Raw genomic sequence first — 26,709 nt, 5'->3', positions numbered from 1 at the left:
ATATATATATATATATATATATATATATATATATATATAGAGAGAGAGAGAGAGAGAGAGAGAGAGAGGAAAGTGTTGGTGAGCTTGCCCAATCACACGGGTCCCTCATTTTGGGGAGTGATCCAAACCATTCATTTGCAAGTTTGTCCTCCACAAATGGAGGGGTTAGGATGATCCTATGGAGCTGATTTTTGGTACACCCCCTATCTATGATATGGCCTTGCAAATGAATGGTTTGGATCACTCCCCAAAATGTGGGACCCATGTGATTGGGCAAGCTAGCTCACCATAAGTTTGGTGAGCTTAAGCTCACCAACAGTTTCCTCATATATATATATATATATATATAAAGCTGGATATGATAAGCTGGGATGACACCATGTGGCACCCCCACTGCATTCCGAAATTTAAAAATGCTTGAAGGGGATGTTGCACACCGTTTTACACTTTTGTAATTCTAAAAAGTTTTTTCTAGAAAAACAAATCGGTCTATATTCCACATTGCATGCAACCCCTCTTTAGTGTACTCCATTTCTATTAAAGAGAAAATAAATACTCAAATCTCTCATCTATATCTAGAAACGGAATTCTACACTAATGTTTCGCATTCTATACCTATAAAAAACGAATTCTACACCTTAACATTTTGTATTCTATTTTGGGCTGTTTTGCTCTTAAGTTATAATAAAAAAATATTTCAACAACATAATTTTTCGTCGCCCCGTGCATCGAATGGGACTGCAACTAGTCTGAGAGAATAAAGGAATCACAATTACACAACAACTCTATCATCTCGGACACGTGTGCGTATCTTTTGAGATTTGGATAACCCGGTGTTGATATCACAATGAGTTAAAAGTGGGGTTTCCAATAAGAATGAGATCTAGTTGAAAAAGTAATATCACATCATATTACAACACACAAGTTGGGCTGTCGAGATCTAGTTAAAAAATCGTCCCAGAGAGAAAGAGAACCGGAAAGAAGAGCGGAAATAGAGGCCGATCCGATAGTCAGCATCCGTAGTGGGAGTCGAAGTCATCGGTTCGAGGTAAGAACATATTTCGATGTAGTTTCAATCAACTATCTATCTTGTTAAAAGTTGTGAAGAGCCGGGCAAAATTTGTAAAGTCACGGCCATGGGAGAAAACCCAATCTCGCGGTTTCGGACGCCCGAACGAATGATGTTTAGAAAAACCCAAGAGCTCGGATTTTTTGAAGAATCTCAGAGACGCCGGAGGGTCTCCCGAAGGGAGTGCTCGGACGCCCGAATAACCTTGGTCGGGCGCCCGAACCCACTGGGAATTGTAAATCTTGTTTCGGGTATCGGATTTCGGATTCTTTAATTCGGTTCATTTCTTTAGACCTTTTAAATGATAAATATGATTTGTTTGGGTCAGGAAATAAATCCTTATGGTGAATTAGAGGAAAACACCCTTCATCGAGGTACGTAACAACGTACTATTTTGGGTGAACCGTTAACCCATTCTCTTTTATTACATATGTTATTGTTTGTGTATCTTCGATTTGTACCTATACAATTCCAGTTATCGCTTTGGTCTAGCATGCTATTCTTATTACCCTATGGACCATTTGATTTCAATTTCGTTATGATATTGTTTCGATATGGACCCTTTGGCTTTGTACCGATATGGATTACTTTTATTTTTGCCTTTGCCACGATATTGTTGATTTTACCTATAAAGTGAACTTTTGAAACCCTTATGGAACCCTTTTGCTGAGTTTTGTCTCTCATCCTTATGAACTCTTTGATACCATCTGTTTGGATTCATATTTCTTTTGTTACCTCCATTGCTTTGGTTATTCTAGTTCGTTACGAACCTTTGATATGACACCTGAACCTTTAGAAAATATCTGTTTTGGACTCCGGACTTTGGATTTGTTATCTGGACACTTTGGAGGAGGCATGGGTTATTTCTGGACCTTGCCATATGGGGGTAAATCAATCGGCAACTCTGGACCCGGCGTGGGGGTAATATATTGGAACTTCTGATCCGTCAGTGGGATAAAATGCTGGCCCTGTCGACTTGTATCTGAACTTTGAGGAACTAGTTCTGACACCGTGGACGATCGGTGTAAGCAATAACACGTCTTCTGGACCAGGCCGATGATCTCGAAGTGGACTTTACATTATGGACTTTGTATTCTAGACACCGCTTTCACTTATGTTTTGATACTAGCTTTGATTATTGTTTAGTTTCGATTGCACCTTGATTCAATATTCTGTTTTGACATGCTCTTTTGATTATCATTATACCCACTTTTTCTGTTTAAGACTTTAGTATTCAGTTCTGACCTTTTTGTTTGACCCTTATTGAGCCTTGGCATGCTTAGAGCTACACTTAGAGTAGTGCTTTATTACGTACTAAGTTTTTCAGCTGACTGTGGATTATATTACATTTTCAGGTCTTGACCGTCGTGAGGATAACGAGGAATAGGACGCTTAGCTTTTGAACCGAATTCGGCTTGGAGATTTAACTAATTTTATTTGATTCATTAGGAAGTGTGTACTTCGAATAAGATGTAAAGACTTTATTATTTTATCATTGGTTTAGGGGAGAGTTGAGGTTTGATTTGACTATGTTAGGTCCATAGTATTGAGACATTGAACCTTTAATTATAAAATGCCAAGTTTGTTTGTGTTCTTGCTTTGTAGCCTTGTATGCTTGTAGGATCTGTCTACAGGGTGTTCATCCCAATCAACAGACACCAGTGAACAGTTTCAGAAATAAATAAAAACACATGAAATAATACTCTTAGACCACATAATTAGCAGTGTTTTCCTGAGTTGAGAATAAACATGAACGTGGCAAATTCCTCACATTTTACACCAAATTCTACAAAATCCAAAGAAGAAACAAGCCAAAATTCAAAAGCTATGATAGAAGTAAAAACTTACTCAACTCAACTAAGCCTTTGTCCCAAACTAGCTGGGGTCGGCTAATGAATCCTTCAGAAGGTGAAAGGATCTACCCGGCTCAAATTGAGATAGAAATAAAAACTTAAGAAAAGAAAAAAGAGGAAATTCTCATCAACAGAAATTGAGATGACGAAATTTTCTGGTGACAGTTCGCAAAACATTCCACCCTTGGACCTGTACTTTCATCTTCACAACCCATTCCAAAAAATGGCCAGTTCCATCCTCAATACTCTGCACAAAATCAAAGAGAAGACAAACCATGGCCACCATTTTATAGAAAACAAAATAATCCATGTTATTTACGTCATTCTATTTTGAAGAAATTAGTATTCTAACCAGCCGATGGAGGTTTGAATAGTTTCTCAATTATATGCAGTCTTTGACAGTCCATGCACTTATGCATGTTCCCCTCTATGCTCACCATTTCATATATTGATAGAAAAGCTTTTGAACATTTGTCTTTGCATCATGTTATTTTGCTTCCAAAAGATGTACATAGGACGGGAGGGGCTGTGAATAAATGAGTCATTCCTAGCAAGAGAAGTGCATAAGAAAAGGAAGTTCAACTTTGATGGAGGTGCAGAGCACAGAAAAGAAAATACTAAGTTTAAACATGAATTAGGAGAGCATCCGTTGATCTGTGAGTGTCAGCAACTGTGTTCTTTCTTGTTTAGGAAATGTGGCATTTTGTGTGCTGCATTTATAGGTAAAATTTGTTCCCTTTTTTTCCTATGAGCTTTCTCTACCAGATCAGGAATGCCTGCAGTGTGAGTGTATTTTGCAATATTGGACTGGTCTGGACTGGTTTGGCTTTTCCATAGTGGTCTTGTAGTTTTAATGCTTTAAGACTTTGGTACCTAACAAAAATATGCAGGTAAAATAAACAACAATAGAAAAACTGAGATCAAATATTATGAAATAAAAGCACAGGCTTAACTTACCTGGAGATAATGTTGATGTGAGTTGTCCTTTACATAGGTGTTCTAAAGAGAATGCTTTTAAGCTTTCCCTTAGCAATCTAGGCATTGAGCTAACTTTTAGTTTGAAGTGGGCATCATGATCCATTAAGTTCACCCTAGTGTAACCGGTCGAGTTGGATATCCGGATTGATGCCAACAAGGAGGACAAATTCCTTTAAATTGTGGTTGGTATGCCTTGACTCTAAACAAAATTAAAAGAGCAACTTACATTGCTCAAATTCTCCCTATGCACATCTTTGAGATGTAGAAGATAAAGAAAACATACAATATCTAATCAGGAAAACAATTAACACCATTAAAAATGTTTTACAAACCAAATTGAAATGAAGAATATTGGTATTTTTAGTTCAAACACTGAATTTATAGAATCTAATGGTAAAGCACATGTGTATTTTAACTTGTTTTTCTGGCAAAAAATTATTGACACAGGAACCTGCTAGTGTTGGTGAAATTTCTGCAACCGGAACACTTCGGCATCTTTAAAACAAATAAAAGTGTTGCCGCTCGTGAGAACATGAAGAAAAAGAGGGAGCATCTACAAATCCTATATCCTATATTTTGTAAAAAGGAGAAACCACAATGAATTGAAAACCACTACTAAAAAGATTGTAAGCTCAAGGGTTCCCGTGGGTCAATCATTCACCTTACCTTCTTGTTTTGATGCTAGCAAACCAAATTGATTAGCATCTATGGACTAATGTGTTGCTTTGAGGTGTTGTGTTGTATACAGGAATTTCATGTCATAATTGCCATTACACAACTATTCACAACACATGGCTTGTGGATCAAGGAGCAAAGGAACCAAGAACTTGCACTCACAGTGAAAACATCATCATTTGAAGATGTTCAAGTCAAGAAGCTCAACATGAAGATCCCACAAGTTCCTAACAAAGTGTCAAGAAGAAGCTTGGAAATGAACATGCCATGGTGACACCTCATGTACCTTTCAACTTGCAATTGAAGATTGGAGGAGAAGTCACAAGAGCCAAATCAGTTGGAGAAGTTCACTTACAAGCCAAAGAAGTCCAAGAAAGTGCAAAGGAACAAAGACATTCCAAGAAGACTCATGGTATACACTTTTAGAATATATTTGGAGTCATCTTGATTTTATGTTTAAATGCACTTTCAAAAGGTTTTCAAATGGTTTTTATACTTAACATTTTACATCTTTGAAAACCATCAACACACCCAAAAATGTGTTTGAAAACCTAGGACTTAAGCCCAAAGACCATGGCCCAAAGCTCTTGAATTTTAAAGTTAAAATGGAATTGTTACCAGGTCCGGTCGATCGGCGGTCTCCCGGGGGACCGCGGCAAGATGGCTGGATTTCCAGCACTTGCGAAAAATAGCGGGCCGGTCAACTGGGTTTGGGCGGGCGACCGCCGTGTGTTGGTCGACCGGGATAGGTTTTTGAGCCAAAATGTTGAGCAAACAGGTAGCCCTCGCCAGACGACCGCCATAGGGTCGGTCGACCGCGACGGTAAGAAATTTGAAAATAAAAAATGACGTCCGATAGGGGTGGGCGACCGCAATGGCTCGGTCGACCGCGACGGTAAGGCAAACTAGCCGTTTGGGGCTTTTGCAGGTTGACTTTTTCAACCCAGTTATTTACAGTTTTACCCCCAAACGGTCATATTCTCAAATACACTATATATACATGATTAAAACCTATCTAAATGAGCTTTTAAACATTTGAGAAAGATCAAATCCCATTTTTCTTTGAGCTTTATCTTTTCAAATCAAAAGCAAAACTTCTTTGAGCATGCATTTCTACATCTTATCAAGAGGCACTCCATAGGGCTTTACACTTGTATTTTCTTGGAGTGATTGTGAGCTTTTAATGTTGTAATCCGCCTATTAAGAGGCATTCAGTGTTTTTCATTTTCTTTGTTCTTCATTGAGGGTCTTCTCTTGGGCCCGTTAAGAGTTGTGAAGATGAGGGTCTCTGATTCGGCCCGTTAACAAAGGTGAATCATGTAAGAGGGTGTGTCCCCTCGCAAGGCTTCGTGCAGAAAGAGTTTGTCCGCTTTGGAGATGGAGGAGATGATTGTAAATATCGCCATTTTCAGTGGAGTACCCAAGGAGCGAAACTTGGAAGAGTGGAGTAGGTCTTGTGATAGACCGAACCCCTATAAAAATCTTGTGTTCCTTGTGGATGGCTCTTCTTCTCTCTCTCTCTCTCTCTTGCACGTGTTGTGATTGGTAATCTCTAACCCTAACTTGTTTATGCTTTAACGGAACAAGGGTTAGTAAATGCACTTGAATGAAATGTTTAAACCCTAATTGCATTATAATATCTATTAAAACAAGGGTGAGTAAATGTGCATAATTAGAATGTCTATACCCTAGCTTTTACTAATATATCTATTTGAACAAGGGTTAGATTAATTAGTGCTTAATTAGTGGATTAAGTTTTGATATTATCTTAATTAAGCCTAAATTTTCTAATTAACCAATTCACCTCCCCTCTTGGATTGTCACACCCGCATTTCAAAGATCATCACATGAAATTCAAAGAATAAAGCAAATTGCCTTCTCAACAGATCTCCAACACCAACCTAAGAAAATGATGCCATTAAAAGAACTGATTCGAGTGAGGATGCCAGGGAAGGAAGGTGGTCTAAATCAAACCCGTTGTGCAGTTAGTTAAAAGCCTAAACAGAGAAGCCTTTAGAAACAAAATTAGCAGGGAAAACAAAATCAATGGACTAAAGTTTAAACACAGAATACACTTACAGGTGACCCATGTTTGTCCAATCAAGTACAATGAATTGATATTTTTTCTTAATGATAAGTACCAATAATTGATAGCCATAACATGGATGGGTGGTCCAATGATCTCGACATTGGATGGTGTTAGCCATGTAATGAAACGCATTGATTGTGAACTGTCACGCAGGGAACGTATTAGAACAAATCATGCAGCTTCTCGACCAAATCCATTAGCTACCTAGATTATCTATTGCAGCTAAAACATCACCATACTAAAGATAAAACAACTCAAGAACCAAAAGCAACCCATCAAAAAAAAAAAAAAAAACTAAAGAACAAAAAGAAAATCAAAATGACTATAGAACTAAAAGTGAAGTACTTGTACACTGTCACAAACCCTAGAAATGTTTAAACAAATAGGGAAAAAAAAGAGCAATTTCAAATGAGAGGTGGAACAAAAAGACAACCTTAAATATCAAGATGAAATAAAAAAGGAGGGCAGTGGAAGACAACCTTTCAGCAACTCTATCCCATTCATTTCACTTTTCAGTAGCTCTAACTCTCAATTCTGAACCCATCCGAAATGAAGTGAAAGTCCATCAAACAAACTATTAAAACCTAAATCCACTGGAAAAAACATATAAAAATAAAAAACATGAAGATTTCAACATCTCCAGTAGTTACACATAAACATTTCAACCTAAAATAATAAATTGGTCTGATGTCAGGCCGGTCGACCGGGAGTTGACAGTAGATTGGGGCCAACTTTTCACAAGGAATTTTTATACCGTTGAACGCCCGTTTAGGATGCTCTCTCTCTCTCTCTCTCTCTCTCTCTCTCTCTCTCTCTCTCTCACGCAGTTGTGTACCCGTGGAAGCACGGTCTAGTGTTGCTAGATATGGTTTCGACAACTTGGTCGGTTACAACACAAGTTTAGGGAAGGATTGGTTTCTTTAAGGAATTTCATGGAACACTACATGGAACATCAATTTCCATTAAGGAACATTATTTAGAAGATTTCAACTATCCTTTCAAGTTCTAAGCAAAGAATTTCCCATGGAACCTCATAGACATTTCAACAAACATATGGGGTACAAGCCGGTAGGAAAACAAGAAAACACATCATGGAAACCAAATGTGTCTGCTGTTAATCAACAACAACCCTCCGATAAGAGTCCAATTACAACCTCAATAATGTTTCACCATTACTTGCCGATTTGTGCGATTCAAATTACAGTAGGTTAGCCTCTGTCGATAGGAAATTTCTCCATTCTAAGCCAAATGAAATATGTAACAGCAGGGGAAGATTAAGGAACTTACAGAGAGAATAATCCAAAGAAAAATCGGCAGCACATTCCTTGATTTCCTTCCTTCTAGAAAATAATCCAATCTAGAACAGATATGGCATTCGAGCTTCTTCCTTGATCCAAAGATTGAGCTGGGCGAGGGGACGCGAAGCTCTACGCAGTAAATGTTGAAAACCCTTGCAAGCTACGAGGTAAAAATAAGGAACATAGAAGAAAACTTGAACTCCAAGCACGGTTAACTTCCTTGCGAATGAAGAAAATGTGGGGCTTTATAAAGTAGCCCACTACAAGAAAAAAAGACATAACTATCCCTTCCCATGAAAATGACAATTAAGGCTACTTAAATCTTCCAAATGACTAAGCTACTTTAGACTAAGTGATACCTAAATTTTTCCTTTTATAATTTTTTTTTTTTCTGTTTTCATAGAAAATTTCAATCCTACCTTGTATTTTTCTTCAATGGAATAATATTTTTTGTGGAATTTTTTACAAATAGGTAAGGCCTACAGTTTTACTCCTCAAGCTTGTTGGGATGGGGTGCACCATTTTACACCCATACAATTTGCAACTCGTGCTTTTATGTGGAGGGGCTGACCAAGGTCGCTCGATCATAATAGAAACCAGTTCCCACAAGGAAACTCGGTGTTATCAAGATAAAGATAGAAGGTATCTCCATGCCAACTCCTCCAATAATGAAAGACTCTTATTGACAGTCTCGTAAACTATTGTGAACTCCTCTCTTATAAGTATACTCCCACGCTCAAACGTACGCATCTCATAATCACTAACAAGAGTTATCTTCCCGTTCTCCTTTGCCTATTGTGCCGATTTCTAACTTGAGCATCGGAGGGTCTACTAGAGTCACAACTCCGGGACCCTAACCTGTTTTCTGTGAGTGCAGGACAGCCATTGATTGTAGCTCTACCATCCATTGATCGTGGAACCAGATTTCTGGATCATTAGGATCATCCTATGGAGATGATTTTTGGGGAAAGGCCTATTTATGTTGGGGGCCTAATAAATGAACTAATTGGATCTTCAAACAAAGGGGGCTTCACTGAATTTTCTAATAAATACACATTACATGGTGTATATACATTATACCTAGGTGCATCTATTTAAAAAATAAAACACTTGGGCCCACTTTGTTCAAAGATCTAAACTGTTCGCCCAACATAAATAGGCCTTGCCCCAAGTATCATCTCCATATGACGATCCTAGCCCTTCAATCTAGAGATCTGGAACTGAACATATTATGGAAACCTCTATAGATTGGAGGGTTGGGATCATCTTAGGGAAATGATTTTTGTGGCACAACCGCTTTACGTTGTAGCCCATCATATGGACGGTTGAGATGATCACATGGTGTAATCTGTACAATACTTTCTGAAAAGTAGTGGACTATACGGGCTTACGCCATATTAAAATTCCACAAATAACAAGAAATTATATGGTGGGGCGCACATTTTTTTGGGTGATCCAAACCATTCATTTTTGGGCCCTGACGTATAGGGTTGCCGGAGAATCTTCTCTGTAGGATGTTCCTAACCCTAGGATTTGTGGGTTTAAAATGGACCGCATAGTATAAAAACCTTCACGTATGGGAGGGTTGGGGTCATCCTATTAAGAAGATTTTCTTGACACACCCTATCTACATCAGGGCCCAGCAAATGAATGGTTTAGATGACTCAAAAAATGTGGGCGGTTACATCCACACTTGTCAACCATATAAATTCTTGTAAAAAGTGAAAATTCCCTGAAAAAGAGCATCTGTGTCGGTAAAAAAATGCTAATGATACTGCCACTACCATCTTTTGATAATTGAACGAACTCATCATGTCTTTTCATAATTTAAATAGCTGTCAAAATTTATTAAGTTCCCAAAATGCTCTAACAAGCCTATTAAAAATAAAAGACAAGCTAAATCTGTGCAATTATTAAAACATGGCAGTGCAAATATCAATAGCCAAAAAAATTTACTACTTATAAGCTGTTTGGATTCCAGGAAACTTTTGGAAAAGTTTGGAAAGGAAAATATTTCTGAAATTTCCTACATTTTTTACATATTAAAACGGATAACTTGAACTGGTCCTATTCATTTTTTACCTAGAGTGACCTTCAAATTAACTATAGACATAGTCATATAATTCTGAAGATAAAAAATCTCAGGGAAAAGATTTCCGTTGGAGAGGATTTTCTAGCCATCCAAAGGAAAATTAGAAGCTACACTGTCAGTAAAAAAAAAAGTACTTGTATCTATCTTTATCCCCAATATAAAATTATTTTCTTCTGAAGTGTGTTTATAACTTTATATTGGTATGTTCATGAACTCACAGTTCTAGTTTTGGGGTTTTACAAATCGTCTCGATAATAATGATCTCTTCTTCTAATTCATCTCCAGTTTCTCTCTCCAAAGAAGTAGAAGTTGAAGAATCTGTTTCTGAATCCAATACCTTTCTTTCAACAACGAACATCAATCCATGGAATAAACTAGAACCTTCCCAAATCGTCTATGTAATGGATTCATCTTCTTGGCCCTCTCTCTCTGATTCTACAAATAAATCCCCACCTAACCAGGTACCTCTCTCTTCTTCTTTGATTTGATTTGATATGACCCTATTTCTTTCTTCTTTGATTGCATTGGCTTCTCTCATACTATTTATTTCTTATTTGATTCTATTTGATTGCATTGATTTTCTTTTTTCCCCTTACAGGAGGGTTCTTCAGCATCTTCTTCTGAAATCCCCATTACCCATTTATCATCTCCTGAATCAGAATCCCTATCATCACCAGAATCGGAATCGGAATCAGTCACTCAGAACAGTGACTGTCCTCCTCCTCCTCCACCTCCAAATTCTGATCAGAGGAAATTTTTTTCTTCCTCAACCAATTCCAGGCCTGCTTATTCGCGCCCATCTAGACCTTATAATCAACACAATCACCACAGACCAAATTACCACAATACCCGATTCCCATCGCACTATAGAGGAAGAGGAGGACAATCCTTCCACAATAACAGCCTCAACAACCACTATTTGAATAGGAATCATCAGCCACTTTACCATTACTCGAATTTTAATCAGGGATTTGGCCCTAGACCTTTGCATCATCAACCTCAACGATTTATTAATGGACCCAGAAGTTTTATTAGACCGCCGCCTTATCCTTATTCGAATTCTAGTGCTGCCCCCATTAATCCTCCTTATGTCAATGCACCTCCTTATGGCTATGTCGGCGAAAATTATTTTTCAGGTGACACATTTAGGCTGTCTGGCGGCCAGGAAATATATATTTTTTTTTTCCATGATAAAATAGTGTTTCAAAGTGGTGAGAGAGAAGAGAGAGATTTGGAGGGGCATGCTTGAGATGAGGGTGAGAAGTGGCTAAAAATCACGAAAAAGTCGAATATATTTTGAGTAGAGTTTTTCGTTTCCTGATTGTTAGCCAGTTCTCACCACTTGGGTACACTAGTTTCCTGATTTTTTTTTCTTGATTTTTAGCCACTTCACCTGCCCTACTGCTCTCTCACCACTTGGAGACACTAGTTTATCTTGAAAAAAGATTCATGGTAGCCAAATGTGCTCTTACTGTATTCTCTTTTCATTTGCCATTGTCGTCCTTTATATTGGGTTTTTCTTCTTTTGAATGATCATGATGTTTGGCTGTCACAGAGGGATCTACCCCTTGGTATTATCCTCCTCCTCCTCCTCCATATGTGGATATGATGGGAGGGGTGCCCATGAATCCTCAACCTTACCCAATGTATATGTCACAAGTTGATATTGGCATGTGCAATGCCGTACTTGCACAGATAGAATACTACTTCAGGTAATTTTCAGAAGGTTTTGCTTCAATGGCATTTTTTCGAGAATAATAGATTCTCCCTAATTTCTCTACCCATGCCATTAGTTCATTACTTTGTTATAATTGCGTCATATGTGCAATTGTGCAGTGATATAAACTTAATCGGAGACTCATACTTAAAAAGCAAGATGGACAGCCAAGGCTGGGTCTCTGTTCATCTTATCACAGGGTTCAGAAAGGTGAGTAATTAGAATTCTATATAAGGCTGAGTAATTAGAATTCTATGTTCATGTTTCATTGTGTTGGTTAACCACTTTAAAGCCTTCTTTGTTTGGAGAATGTAAAACTTGTATGAATGTATTGTAAATAGCTTCAGGTTCTTGATCTCAAGGTTTCAAGTTTTGATTTCAGTATGTGTTTCTGTCGTGATGGAAATGGAAATTGTATAAAATTACAAAAACGTATGTAAACATGTGCATGATGAACATTTAAGATGAAATTTTAGGATGTGCTAAGCGCAAATACACACTAAAATAGCATCACACAAGCATAAAAAAACTCGTATAATGATTTAACAGTATTGAATACCTACTGACATTCATTGATAATTCAATACTTACTAGTTACAACATTTATGTATACATAATACATACACCACAATTCACTTATAAATATTTATACATAATTCGTATAAATATTTATACTTAATACATACACCACATTTCACATGCAATTCATATCAATATGATTATGTAACACAAACTAGTGTAGCACACAATTAATACACTTACGGTTTTGGTTTCACTATGTGTTTTGGATTCGCTATATATATTTTTGGGGATGGAAACAAATACATTCCGATTCTTTCTTTTTGGGTTTTGATGGAAATTTAAAATATGCTTGATCTTTGATGATCCTGTGACATCATGTGTTTTCTATCATTTTGTTGAGAATTTTCCAATAGTTCCATTCATTTAAAGCATCGTGTGCAGCTGGTGCATGTTATCATGTGCTCATTACCATATTAATCAAAATTCATGAAATATTAAAAAACACTGCTGTTTATTCATTAATTTTAAACAAGAACATGAAAAATTCATGAGTTTTTGAATAAATTGAGACTTTTTTTTTGGATAAAACATGGATTTATCGAAAAATTAAGAATTTTAGCAGAATTTCATTATAGATTCATAAATCATGACACCTAGATACATATACGGATAGACACAGACACAAGAGCAAAGATATGACTCAGCATTTTCCGAATTCTAGGAGATTAATACGGACAAGGGTGCCCCATACAAGACCATGCTATTAGAGCATGATTGACGGCTTGGATCCCCTTGTGAGATTTGGGCAGTAGAGGATCGTTCTCAGTGAAACTGACTGGCTGGGGTGATCGCAACTGTTGTCTTACAGACCTAACAAAAAACTTTCTCCTTTCTTGATCTAGATTTCTTTCTTAATTTTGTTTCTTTAGTATTTCCTCTCTCTTCTTTAATGGAATATCAGTCATCCCTCGTTCTCTTTCTTTCTTTCTTTCTCTTTCAATAAAAGTAATCTGCAAACCCCGGATTCATATGAATTCGGTATCAGAGCCTAGGTTCGAATGACTACTTGGTCCAGTAGGATTATGACTGGAAGATCCTAACCCATGAATCATAATCAAAACAATATGAGGATTAGATATATACCCAGTTTTTATGGAGTTAATGAACACGAATGTCTTGATTGGGTAGAATTGTTAGAGACATATTTATGGCAATATAATCCAGGTGATGACCAAATGATTTACAATACCATGACTATTTTGGTTCAGCATGCCTTAGAGTGGGGGCTAGCATTGAAGCAGAAACAACGTGTAATAGGAAAACCACCTATTATTTGTTAGTGTGACATGATGGATCTATTTTTGAAAAAGTTCACTCCAAAGAGTTTTCATAAATGTAAAATACTACGAGCTGGAACGATTCGAGAGGAGAAATCCAAAAAATCCAAAGCACGTGTGATGAAACTATCTGCATGTCTAATGATCCAAATAACTTGGTGAAGATACTGGGCCAAGCAATTGTACAGGAGGCAAGTCACTTCAACCTCCCAGATTCAGTCTCGTGTGCGAGGATTGATAGCGTGGAAAGTGCTCGATGTCAAGCGACAAAGGAGAGCTACACTCGTCATCCAGAGACGCGATTTCGACTGTGCGTGGCTCGCTCATGTTACTTAAGGATTCTTAAAGCGGCCGTCATCTTCAGAGTTAGTTCTGCCAGAAGTTAGCCTGTGAACACTATCTGAGGATGAAAAGTGCAACAAGTGTTATGCAACATGCCTGAAAAAGGCGAATCAATTGGCATACTCAGAAAAAAGAGTGTGCATTGCAACTTCAATGAGAAAGGTAGATCCAAGATTGATACTTCTGTAAATAGAGTCGCCAATCTTACTATTTGGAGTTTTGGACCTCTTGCAATTTTTTACTATTTAATGGTGAACACATGACGAGAGCCTCGTGCACTGGGCCACCCTAATGGTGAACACATGAGCAGACGTCTATAGACCTAATGAAGTAGAGGGCCTAAGTTTCTTTCCACCTAAGCTGACACATTCTAAGGAACACCTAAGTTTATTTCTGCATAAGCTGACATGTTGTGAGGAATGCATCAAAAGTGCACCTAGTGATCATGCTACTTCAAACCAACAACATGATTGCCCAAAGCTTCTTGTGCGATGGAAATACCTCGTCCGCTAGAAGGACCAGCCATTTGCAGATTGTCCAAGGATAGATTGTGCAATGACCTCACCTGCCATTGCAATCATTATATTCGACGGGGCCGAATCTTTTCACTAGTGATCATGCTACTTCAAAAGAACAACATGATTGCCCAAAGCTTCTTGTGCGATGGAAATGCCTCATCTGCTAGAAGGACCAACCATTTGCAGATTGTCCAAGGATAGATTGTGCAGTGACCTCACCTGCCATGCCAATCATTATATTCGACACCTGCCATGCGAATCATTATATTCGACGGGGCTGAATCCTTTCAAAAGGGGGAATATGATGGATACATCCTAGGGCTCATAGTTTAATTTTTTAAGTGTTTTTTAGGTGTCTTTTAAGTCCCTTAAGTTATAGGAGGGGCACCACAATCTTTGTCTACTAATATCATGTTTCTTTAAGACGTAGCTTTCAAAATAAGACCAAAAAGTGTATTACGAAAAATCTTATGTGATAAGGGCATTTAAGTCATTTGTAATTAATCACATAAGTTGGTAAGTGCCCTCATGGGCACAGCTTGCAACTTAAAAGAGGTCATAGTAGTCTATTTGTGGTTGTAAAGGACTAGGTTAATCTTGATTTTTTTCTTCTTTTTTTAAAGAAGGTAACGGAAATTTATTGATAAGATCCAGAAAACAGGGGACAAGATGTCCCACAAAGGCCCCGGGGCTTTACAAAAATACAAAAGCTAATCAAAACACTCCTGGACTTGGATATCCACGCCAAAAATAGTTGATTCACGGTCCACACCCGATTTCACCAAACAATCCGCCATAGTGTTGACCTCCGCATATGAGACGACTGAGGTTTGATTAAGCGCACAATATCCCGAATCTCGTCAATAATAGAGGCGAGTCTCCAAGGCCCACAACATCGATTGGATTCCCATGCTATTGTATTAGCTGAGTCTTCTTCTAGAATTAATGGGCCCAAATTATGATCAACATATCATTTCAGCCCGCAGAGGAGTGCCTTAGCCTCGGCCTTGTTCGCATCAGTGTCCTGCCGGCCCGGAGAACATGATTATGACTTTCCCCATATGATCTCAGACCAGCCCTCCAAGCCCTGTCCTCCCGGGATTCCCCATAGAGCTACCGTCAAAATTGAGTTTGAACCACCCCTCCGGCGGTATCTTGATTTTTTTCTTCATCTTCATCTTTATCTTTCTTGATTATCTATTCTTTCTCTCTTTTTCTCTCGGCTGTCATGGATTCACATCAAGACCAAGAAATAAAAAACATATGAGTCCGGATTCAAGAAAAAAACGTTTTGATTCAGGAGACAATTATATGACAGATTGTAGACTCAAGAAGTCAAGATCTAAAACCAAAAATCAATATTTGATCTCAAGAAGTCAATATTCAAGAAACAGAACCCATTTATATGCTTTAACAGGAGAGAGGCTTGGCTGTAACATCAATTGGGATCTTACTGCTAAAGGGTTTATTTGCGGAAGCATGAGTCCATGTTCTGTACCAGCCACATTAACTCCCAAGAAGGATGGTTCGTTCACTATTTGGTGCATGTGTTGACAACAAGCAATAAAGAAAGTCACGTTCAAACTCCTACAGAAGCCTAGATATGTTATATTTGAGCAAGTACCTTCAATTAGGATCCAACTTATGTAAGACATCTTTTATGACCAAGGATGATTTATACAAGAGGTTATTGATGACTGTAGTTTCTAATTTAATGATCCTTAGGTTTAAGAACACATGGAGCATCTCTGACAAGTAATAGAGTTTTATGTCATCCAAAACACTACATTAACTTGAATAAATGCACCTTATGCAATATCAATTTGCATTTATTAGATTGTTATACCTTTTAAGTGGGTCATTGTGTACCAACAGAATATTAGGGCGATTGTTGAGTGACCAACCTTGAAGAATGTGGGGTATGTGTGGAGCTTTCGCAGACAGTTCATCTGCAATTTTAGCAGCCTTATTATGTCAGTCACAGAAAATTAGCCTTTCAAATGGACTAATATGGTAATGAAAATCTTTCTACTTTTGGTGCAATGCATGACAGAGACACTAGGCCTTGAACTTCTAGATTTCAACATGGTGTTCGAAGTAGAGTATGGTGTTCCACACATAGGCATAAACAACGTCCTAAGCCAGAGGGACATCCTACATGCATGGAAGATGTATTATACATATAATGTTGTGTCAAGTGATACAGCATCAAGAAAGAGCAGACTTAGTGCTTTGGATATAATTTGTCCAAGATACCCGAGAACCTTTCCTCGAAAACTTTGGTTAGGATCTCACAAACACTTCCTACCAAGGTTTTAAATTTTGGTTTCGGTTTCAGTCGCCACATAAATAGAAACATTTTGGTTTCGGTTAGAAATTTGAAATTTTGGTGGAAATCCTGTAAAATCAAGTAAACATATGGAAACATATGCAAGTGATAGTATTTGAAGATGAAACTTAAGGAAATGCTAGAATAAGCACAAATACGCACTTAGAAACCATCATATAAGCAAGACAACCATCCATAATGGTTTAAAAACATCAAATACCTACTGACATGCATTGGTTCTCATGTATGATGATCTAGTTCACAGCAAATTTCACATATAATTCGTATAAATATTTATGCATAATATATGCACCACAGTAGCATGCATTGGTTCTCATGTATGATGATTTAGTACATAACAAATTTGACTTATAATTCGTATAAATATTTATGCATAATATATGCACCACAGTTTGCAGGCAATTTATTTAAATATAATTGTGTAATACATACTAATATAGTAAACCACTGTTACACTTATGATTTTGGTTTATGCATTTCAATCATTTCGGTTTCGGTTTCTTTTAAGGTATGATGGAAATGGAAACATTTCAATCGTTTGGTGTGGATGGAAATGTAAACATTTCGGTTGTTTCGTGTCGATTTCGGTGGAAATTTAAAACCATGCTTCCTACCAAACTTAATAAGTTTAAAAATATGTAGTTCTTTGACTTCTTTCCACCCAGTCAATCTTAGGGATGAAAGATATGAAAGTGGCCCATGTGCTTCTGGTCTAAACCGCCTCCCTCAAAAACCTCCTCAAATATTGACATTATATCCCCTTTGATCTACACTCAATATTCCCGAAAAAATGCCATGTAGAAACCATTCGGGCTTAGAGCTTATCTCTTTTTAAAGAAAAGGGGTTCACCTCTTCCTCAGAAGAGGGGGAAAAAACTCATTCAAGCCAAATCTTTTAAGCCTCATCCTGGATGAAGAAAATATTTATAACTGCATATACACTATAGTTGATTGTTTTGGAGAAACATGCAGATGTTTACATGCTATTATAGAGGGATCCTTAGTCTTTGATCCTGTATTCTTTTTCTATACAATAACAATATCTTGGTTACTGTACCATTCAATATATATATGAGAAAAGTGTTTCTAAGCACGTGCTTAGGGAGCTCCCTAAGCACAAGTGGCTTAAAAAGCCACCGATTGGTTCGTATGGCGGGTCCATCTCCCTAAGCACAAGTGGCTTAAAAAGGCACCGATTTGTGGACCCCGCAGAGATGGACCCGCCATACGAACCAATCAGTGGCTTTTTAAGCCACTTGTGCTTAGGGAGCTCCCTAAGCACGTGCTTAGAAACACTTCTCTCTCTCTCTCTCTCTCTCTCTCTCTCTCTCTCTCTCTCTCTCTCTCTCTCTCTCTCTCTCTTAGCTTATATATATATAAGCTATTTGTGCATGGCTGCACAAACCATAGTGGGGGCCACATTATTGGGGGGATCAAAATCATTCATTTGGAAGGGCCTTCCATGGATAGGGTGTGTACCAAAAATCAGCCCTTTAGGATCATCCTAACCCTGCCATTTGTGGAGGGAAAAAATGGGCAAAAACAGTGTCTATCCATTTCCCCCTCCAACTTTGATTGGGTTAGGATGATCCTATATCGCTGATTTTTGGTACACACCCTATCCATGGAAGGGCCTTCCAAATGAATGCTTTGGATCCCCCAAAAAATGTGGCCCCCACTATGGTTTGTGAGCCATGCACAGATAGCTTATCTGTGCAGCTGCACATACTTCATTTCCTCATATATATATATATATATATATATATATAGCTTCAAATGAATATAGCCTCAAACTGGAGAAGCATAAAGGTAGAAGTCCTTTTTTATCATGTTAATTTCCTATCGTCATTCATTGTGAATTTTAGGCCCAAGCATTGCCCCTATTGTTAACTGCATTATTGAAAACTATATGGCTTACATTGCCCGCTTTGGCCCAAGCGCGCCACTCATCTTTTTATATGAGTGACTGCTGCTCAATGTTCTCCCGAGGAGATGACTGATGGTGTAGCCAGATAATCAATTTCATTAAGAAAGGCGTTCCATTTCTTCCTATTTTATTAGCTTTTGTATTGAACCTGCACTCACTTTACCTTTTGAAAAGAAAAAAAAACTGAACCATAAATTAGTAGGCTGCATTTTACAGTAGCTTTATCTGTTTCTTTTAGTTTAGATGAACTGTAGGTAATCTATGTTGCTTCATAATGTCTTGCAGGTTAAACTCTTGACAAGTGATATTAACTTGGTTCTCAAAGCCTTACGCGCCTCAACTCTTGTCGAAGTACGAGTAAGTCTCTTCCATGTGTTCCCATCGTGTTTTTTGTGAAACAAACAATTACTCCAAAGCTTAAGCCGTTGTTGCAGTTGGTGTTATTTAACATTTATATGTCAACACTCCCCCTTGCGTGTGGTCCCTCGCCTGCCCCTCTTTTTTTGGGCTGGCCTTACACATGATTACATGAACTTTTAATATCAAGAAGTTGTGAGTTTTGAACCCAAAACCTGTAGCTCTGATACCATGTGAAACAACCAGTTACTCCAAAAAACTTGAATCATTTGTATCACATGTGGCCTCTCTTTTTTGGGCGGGGGGTCGGCCTTACATGTGGACTTTTAATAGCAAGGAATTGTGAGTCTTAGGGTGCGATCATACCAGCATAAATGCACCGGATCCCATCAGTCCGAAGTTAAGCGTGCTTGGGCGAGAGTAGTACTAGGATGGGTGACGTCCTGGGAAGTCCTCGTGTTGCACTCCTCTCATTTCTTATTTCAAAAAAGGAGTTGTGAGTTTTGAACCCTGGGCCTATACCTCTGATACCATGTGAAACAACCAATTGCTCCAAAAGCTTAAGCAGTTGGAGTTGGAGTTGTTTAATCATTTATAAACATTTTTATAGTGACTTTCAAGAGTTACTTATACCAATTGTTCCCCAGGGGGACAAGATGCGCAGACGTGGTGACTGGAAGGCTTGGATTTCACCAAGTGGCTCAGTTAGCCCAATAATTCCCACACAGAATATGCTGGTAGATAGCATGAAAAACCTCCAACTGGATGGGGAATCTGAAGCACAATCAACAGCAGCCACGTCACAACCTGCCTATGTAGACGAGGCCACACAAGTAAACTCCAGTGCAGAGTAGTTCACAAGTCATCATTCAAAAAAAAAAAAAAAAAAGGTAGTTCACAAGACCCTTGTGATTATGGGGTGTTTGGAGACAGGTTTCTGTTGACTAACACAACCCTGTTCTTTGCTGGTCTGCTAATCTCTGATTCTTATAAAAAAAACAAAAAACAAACAAACAAAAACAAAAACAAACTAACTATGCACGATGTTTATACCAGTGTACAGTTCCTTTTTTTATTCTTGCCTTTGGCTAGTTGGCATGGATGGAATGGCTAATCTCGTTCGACTTATGAACGGAGAGGGTGTTTGAGGATTTGTCCCACAGGCTCCCTTTGCTTTCATGATGTGTAACTCTTCAATGTTAACGGAATTCTTTGTGAAGAGTGGGGTGAGACCCAATTTTTTTTATTTGTAAGTACATTATTCTTCAGCCTTTTAAATGTATATGCTGATTATTTTCCATGGTAAGCTTGATTTTTCTTCAATTTGTGATCCTTACTTTTATCTACTCGTTCAATCCGATGCAATCCATGATTCATGCATGTGAAAGCCTTTATCAGTGTTTTAAAATGTGGGTGCGAGCCAAAACATAGCCAAAGCCAACTCTACATGACACGATCAAGTACTTGGTTGATGTGGTCATAATTCGGGAGAGTCAAAGGATTTTTTATAGGAAAAAATGCGGACTCAGACAAGAACACGACCAAAGTAATTATGTGAGTAAACGATCATGCAGGGGAATTTTGAAACTATGGAATTTATTAATAAATCTCTGAGAACTGCTCTGCCTGTTAGTCATTATAGTTGAGCTCAAATTTTGAAATGGTTTTGTGATGCCCTGGTCACACATATACACGGCGCATGATCATGATTGTTGATCTGGTGAGCACTATGAAATGCTAGCTGAAGATAGAAAAACTTTTTTTTTAATTTTAAAAGAATGCCAGAAAATTTACTATTGTTGGAGAATTTGTTCTTCTTCCTGCGACCTTTTACATTCCAAATGAGAGCCTGACTTCAACATCAACCATATGACTTGGGATGTCTACAATTTCTCTTGCCATTTACTATATTCTGACATTCTGTATGTAAGGGATTTGTTCCAAACCTGATAAATTACTACGACAGGGTTTTGTTACATACACCCTATCCTTATACATGGAATATTCAACTAAGTTGAGAGAATTCTAGAACAGTCCATAACCTGCCCATTCAACGTCGTCTCTCGCTCGTAGCAATGTGTCAATGGATGAGACAGAGCGAGGGGAGTCCCCTTCCTCGGGCGAGAAGGACTTACAATGAGACATGGACCATCTTGCTAGTGTTTTGAGTTCAGCAATGGCGTTGTTGTAATCTTCCTCATTGATGTCTGAGTCCATCATGTGAGTGTTCTTCTTCGGGCCTTTCCGATTCAGAGACAGGATTGGAAAGCAGCCAGGAGAGCGGTTGTTGCGAAGAGAGCGACTTCTTGGGGAGTGTCTAAGCTCAGATGGTTTAGGAGAGGAGACTTGTTCGATATGTTTAGACGGGGAGGGCGAGTTGAGTCGGACGAAGAGGGTAGTGCTGTGGTCTGTGGGTTGGAATGAGATTCCGGAGGGCGGGGGGCTGAGCTTATGTGACTGATGGGTCAGAATTTGGTGTTGTGATTTGGGAATGCCTGGTTGTATCTCCCATTTGAATGGCACTGCTCCTGGTCTCTTGAATGATTCATCAATGGATCCCATCTCTCTCTCTCTCTCACACACACATACACACACATTTATAACAAGAAATTGCAGAGGAAGAAGGTTTTTCTCGGCGAAATTAGGGGCGGGAGACCAGGAAAAGTGGGACCAAAAGTGCATGTGTGGGACAAAGATGTTTTGAATTTTTAAGCATCCTCTTGACTTACATGGGAGAAAGCTAATACTAAAGTAACCTTACCTATAATAACGGAAATAGAAGGGCATGCTTGCAACCGAAAAACAAATATTCCATAGAATATTTGTGGGGCCAGTTGAGAGAGATGGCGAGAAAGAAAGAGAGAGACTTGAGAAGGTTGGTGTGAGGGAAGGACCCACTACCATGTGCACAACAGTGGTTGGGTAAATGACTGATCGGATGATTCTAGACCGTTGATCATGCATGATGAAAAAGAAGTCCTCTAAGATGTGTTTAAGCCGTTGATTTTTGTACTGCTCTATCTTGTGATTTTGATTTCCATTCAGCTGTAGACCTGGACCCACTGTGTTGCCATGTGATGGTCTATTAGATCAACTTGCTCGTGATAAAATGAAAAGAAAGAGAATTCGTCCCTTCTTTTTTTATTGACTTTCTACAGCTTTCAGAAATTTGTGGAAAGATCCCATTGATTGCTCATTTAGAAAAGCTTTTTATTTTGAAAAATGAAATGATTAAGAGATCACTTTGTCTTTACTTTTTCTTTTTTTTTAAGTTGGATGTGATCATATTATATTTTGGAATCACAGATTCAAACCCACAAACTCTGATGTTTAAAAACCCGGAAGGGTGTGGCTCTTTCGCGTAAAGTCATGGGTTTGCTCCCCAGTGACGAGCGTTCGAACCCCCCCTTGCATTACCAAGGCTCTGTTCAGTTAGCTGAGATTTTAGCGGAAGTAGTAGTCAACAAGGAGGTGACGAGGGTGGGATATGTGTAGACTTGTCTAGAGAAGATTAGGGGAATTTTAGTAGTGTGTTTGGTTGGATATCAAAGCATGTGGAGAATGGAGGGGTGTTATTAACAAAATAAATAGCAGAAGAGAGAGAAAGAGAGAGAAAAGTAATGATTACACATGACAAGACATATTCTACTCTTCTCCCCTCTAAAATCCACCAAAAACAAGGTATTGCATTGGAAAAGTAGGAGAGGGAACAATCCTACCACCTAGGCGTCACCTAAGCAAAAATCTAATAATGATGTCTCTTCCCTGTCTAGTAGTCCAATGGAATTTGAGCTAAAAATGGACAACCAAACAACATTTGGTATTTCATATTCCTAAAAATGCTCAGCCGTCTTCCTTGCTTTTTGCAACCAAACAGAGCCGTATGTTTAGGTTCTGTTTGGATTTGGAGGAAAATATTTCTAGACATGGATTGTCTACTTGATAGGCCTTGAATTGGATCTCCATATTGGGTCCCAAGATTGATCTGGATTGTCCACTTGATAGGCCTTGAATTGGGTCCCACCTTTGATTGAAATGAATCGTCCACTTGATAGGCCTCGCATTGGATCTTCTTATTGGGTCCCACCTTTGATTGATCTGGATCGTCTACTTCGTAGATGTTGCATTTTATCTACTATGGCTTGAAAATTATACAAATCATCTGATCTTAACATCCAAAATTATGCACCCATTGTTTATATGTAGTTTTTGAACAAAAATACACGTTATTGCACATTTGGATTGCACGATTGGCATGAACTTTTGGGGTACTAGATATCCAAAGTAGGGCCTTTTAGATAGACGGTCAGGATCAATCAAATGCAGGGCCTGCAGTCAGGATGATTGTGGTTATTTTGAGTGATCATTTGTTAAATGATCCAAACCATTTATCTGCTAGACCTTGTTATGGATGAATCTAACTCCAATTTATGGCTGTGAATATAGACTGTAGGCCTTGCATTTACACATTATTATTGTCTCCTTCCTTAGGGTTCATTTGATCATTCAATTCAAACCCATGCATCTGTGGGGCCCAGCATTTTGCCTCATGTTTTGCTGGGCTAGGTCCCACGATTTCTACCGATCCCATGCATATGGTGGGGCCCATAATTTTACACATCATGTTTTATTTTAATGGGGTGGACCCTTTTTACACCTATGCATAAGAATGCTAGTATATATAGAAACGATATTCCCACACCCTTTGATTCAAAACTTATCATCTACTATTGTAATTTGGGAATTCCTAGCGTCCATTGCAAAAGGCATTTCGCGGCAGGTCTGTCGCATGTTAGACCATCCACCTTGTGAATGGAGACAAAAGCCGCTGTCTTCATTCACGAGGTGGCTGGTCTGACATGCGACAGACCAGCTGTGAAATGCCTTTTGCGATGGACCTTAGCAAATCCCTTGTAATTTTGGGGATTATTAGGAAAATAAAGTATAATAAAATACAAGTTTGCAATTCAGGTCTTCTACTTTGACAATTTGCATAGGGAAGTGATATATTCACCTGTTTTTTACTTGAACAGCCCTCTCTAGTGTATTTATGACTACTCTTTTACGCTGGAAGGGGCTGTCCCAAGTAAATAGAAGGGGCGAATATATGATTTCCCTTTGCAAATAGTGATTACATTTGAGTGAATTTTGCAAATCATGTCATGCTGTGACCAAAATACGCATGTAAGATATTTTTTTACTCATTAAACAAGATTAAAATGTCCTTATACGTGATAATACAAATATTAACTTGTAAAAGACCAAAATACCCATGACAATTAGTGATAAGTTTGAACCTAGGGGTGTGAGAATATCATTTCTATGTGTACGGTAATTCTTATGCATGGGTGTAAAACAGATGGGACCACCCCGTCAAAGCAAAACACGACGTGTAAAATTGTGGGCCCCACCATATGCATGGGATCGAGACAATTGGCTAAATCCTGTGAAACCATTTCATTGATATCTTTTTATAAGCAAATTGACTTCGGCAGGAAATCCTGGGACATAGGCAAAATGGTGGGCCCACCCGATGCATGGGTTTGAATTGAGTTGGTTGGAACCACGCTATCAAAGCATGTCACTAGGCATCACGGATAATTTGTTCTTTTTACGAGGTAATTTCCATTTTTTCCACCTATAAGGACATTTTGGTCTTTTACTAGTAAAGAACAAATCTATCATGGGTATATTGGTCCCCAACTGATGACATGACCTTATTTGCAAAATTCAGTCAAAACACCTTATTTCCACCTATTTACTCTATCTGAAAATGGAACAATTAGCAATGGGGAACAAAAATTAGGCGGAATTATCAACATGACCCATGCTTTTCAGAAATTATCAACAATGGACAAAAGAGGTCTTGTCAGTAAAAGCTAGACGTAAATGTCCTTTGGCATTTACAATACGTTTTCATCTTGTTTTTTCCTTCTTCCATCTTCTTTTACTTTTCCATCTTCCTCCTTGCCCAGCCACCATTGTTGTTGGCAAGTCTTGAAAACTTGAATGTTTAGTTCATATCATATATCTCTCTGTATCTAGGGTTTGTTTTTCTTATTTTTAGAGTTTTGCATTATTTTTCATTCCTCTGTTTCTTATTTATCTTGTTTAGGATTTAAGCGGTTTGTATTTTAGGGTGTGTTCTGGAGATAATGCATGGATGGCTTCACTCACTTTTTGGAAGACAAGTGGTTGTATAAGAAAAATTTGATGTAATACATGAATGGATGGCTACACATTTTTTGATATACTTAATTTTTTTTGTATTACACAAATTGGGATTTAATACATCAAGCACATTTAATGAAAACAACATCCATTTCTTTTGTTATTTTTATCATGAGCAGAATTGTAATGCCATTAGAAGAGTTGTTATAGGCAAGGGGTTTTGTAGCAAAAGGGGTTTATCAATTCTCTGGAAGGGGTTATCAACTTCCGAATGAGATTATCAAGTCCCTAAAAATTGGCCGGGAGTACTGGAGTTTTGGAAGGGGGTTATCAATTCTCTAGGATTGAGGTTCTCTAGTATAAAAAATGGGGTTACCAATTTCCAAATGGGCTTATCAAGTCCTTGCAAATTGGCCGGAGGTAGTGAAGTTTTGGAAGGGGATTTTCAAGTCTCTAGGATTGGGGTTATCTAGTATCAAAATGGGGTTACCAATTTCCGAATGGGCTTATCAAGTCCCTGAAAATTGGCAGACAGTACTGGAGTTTCAGAAGGAGGTTTTCAAGTCTTTGGGATTGGGGTTATCTAGTATCACAATGGGGTTACCCATTCACGAATGGGCTTATCAAGTCCCTTAAAATTGCCGAGGGTACTGGAGTTTTGAAAGAGGGTTTTCAAGTCTCTGGGATTGGAGTTATCCAATATCAAAATGGGGTTACCAATTTCCGAGTGAGCTTATCAAGTCCCTTATGAACACGTTTTTACTTTCTGTTTTTTTTTTCACTCGTTCATTTTCACCGTTTTTTTCTTTCTAACCTTCTATTCATCTTCCTCATCCGACATTGAAAGAGAGAAGGAGAAATGCATAAATCCTAAAACAAATGAAAAACAAAACCTAGATACAGAGAGATAGATGGGAATGAACTCACGTTTTAAGTTTTCGAGCTTTCTTGCCTCCAATGGTGGTTAAAACAATGAAGTTGAAAATAAAGTTGATAGGCTACAAAAAAAAATGTTGAAAATGAAAATGTTAAAAAAAAAAGAGGGAAAAAAGAAAGAAGAGAGAAGAGGGAAAAGTGGAAAAGCAAAACTTGTTGCTTAAGAAAAGGGCATTTTCGCCCAGCTTTTACTGACAAGACCTCTTTTGTCCCTCGTTGATAAATTCATAAAAGCATGGGTCTGTTGATAATTCCGCCTAATTTTAGTCACCAATTGTTCCTTTGAAAATTGTCACACCATAGTGCTTTTTCAAATGAAGCAAAGCGAGGGCTTCTTTTCAAAACCCCCCATTTATAACCTTCAATCGTGGGTGCAACTCGGTCGGGTCGGGTTGGGTTGAGTTTTGCCAACCTAGGTTGAGTTCGGGTCGGTCTCGGGTTTGGGCAACCCAACCCGAGTGGAACTTGGAATTTTTTA

The 26,709-nt window shown here is 38.3% G+C and overlaps 1 protein-coding gene, 2 long non-coding RNA genes and 1 other non-coding gene across 5 annotated transcripts; 3 read left to right on the top strand and 1 right to left on the bottom strand.

The window, feature by feature from the left end:
• Window positions 1-914: 914 nt before the first annotated feature.
• Window positions 915-2,664, top strand: LOC143858057 (uncharacterized). Its single transcript, XR_013238851.1, has 3 exons — window positions 915-1,048; window positions 1,398-1,443; window positions 2,425-2,664. It is a non-coding gene; the product is annotated as an uncharacterized LOC143858057 (long non-coding RNA).
• A 110-nt stretch (window positions 2,665-2,774) lies between these two features.
• LOC143858056 (uncharacterized) lies at window positions 2,775-8,235 on the bottom strand. The gene is made up of 2 exons (XR_013238850.1): window positions 3,275-8,235; window positions 2,775-3,169 (listed from the first exon to the last, which is right to left on the bottom strand). It is a non-coding gene; the product is annotated as an uncharacterized LOC143858056 (long non-coding RNA).
• A 2,005-nt stretch (window positions 8,236-10,240) lies between these two features.
• LOC143857860 (uncharacterized) lies at window positions 10,241-20,422 on the top strand. 2 transcript variants are annotated; one of them, XM_077368380.1, is made up of 6 exons: window positions 10,241-10,515; window positions 10,653-11,190; window positions 11,610-11,766; window positions 11,891-11,981; window positions 19,053-19,118; window positions 19,772-20,422. In XM_077368380.1, the coding sequence occupies exons 1-6, from the start codon at window positions 10,312-10,314 to the stop codon at window positions 19,976-19,978; spliced, it is 1,263 nt and encodes a 420-aa protein (XP_077224495.1). In that variant the 5' UTR covers window positions 10,241-10,311; the 3' UTR covers window positions 19,979-20,422. The 2 variants fall into 2 exon arrangements, with proteins under 2 accessions (XP_077224495.1, XP_077224494.1); XM_077368379.1 differs by having other exon boundaries at window positions 19,053-19,124.
• Window positions 19,477-19,592, top strand: LOC143858341 (5S ribosomal RNA). The gene has a single exon (XR_013238918.1). It is a non-coding gene; the product is annotated as a 5S ribosomal RNA (ribosomal RNA).
• Window positions 20,423-26,709: the final 6,287 nt, after the last annotated feature.

The sequence above is a fragment of the Tasmannia lanceolata genome, unplaced genomic scaffold (genome assembly GCF_043159265.1).
Source record: "Tasmannia lanceolata isolate RefF3 unplaced genomic scaffold, GAP_Taslan_0.1 ptg000025l, whole genome shotgun sequence".
In the NCBI taxonomy this organism is placed as follows: Eukaryota; Viridiplantae; Streptophyta; class Magnoliopsida; order Canellales; family Winteraceae; genus Tasmannia; species Tasmannia lanceolata.
Note: the sequence above shows the minus strand (reverse complement) of the source record. Positions and strands in the feature narration are given on the sequence as shown.

What these genes read in the sequence shown, in the direction of transcription:
- LOC143857860 (XM_077368379.1), top strand. Translation starts at nt 10,312, where the DNA reads ATGATCTCTTCTTCTAATTCATCTCCAGTTTCTCTCTCCAAAGAAGTA. An exon ending in ATAAATCCCCACCTAACCAG is followed by an intron (nt 10,516 to 10,652) that starts GTACCTCTCTCT and finishes TTCCCCTTACAG; the next exon opens with GAGGGTTCTTCAGCATCTTC. An exon ending in CAGATAGAATACTACTTCAG is followed by an intron (nt 11,767 to 11,890) that starts GTAATTTTCAGA and finishes GCAATTGTGCAG; the next exon opens with TGATATAAACTTAATCGGAG.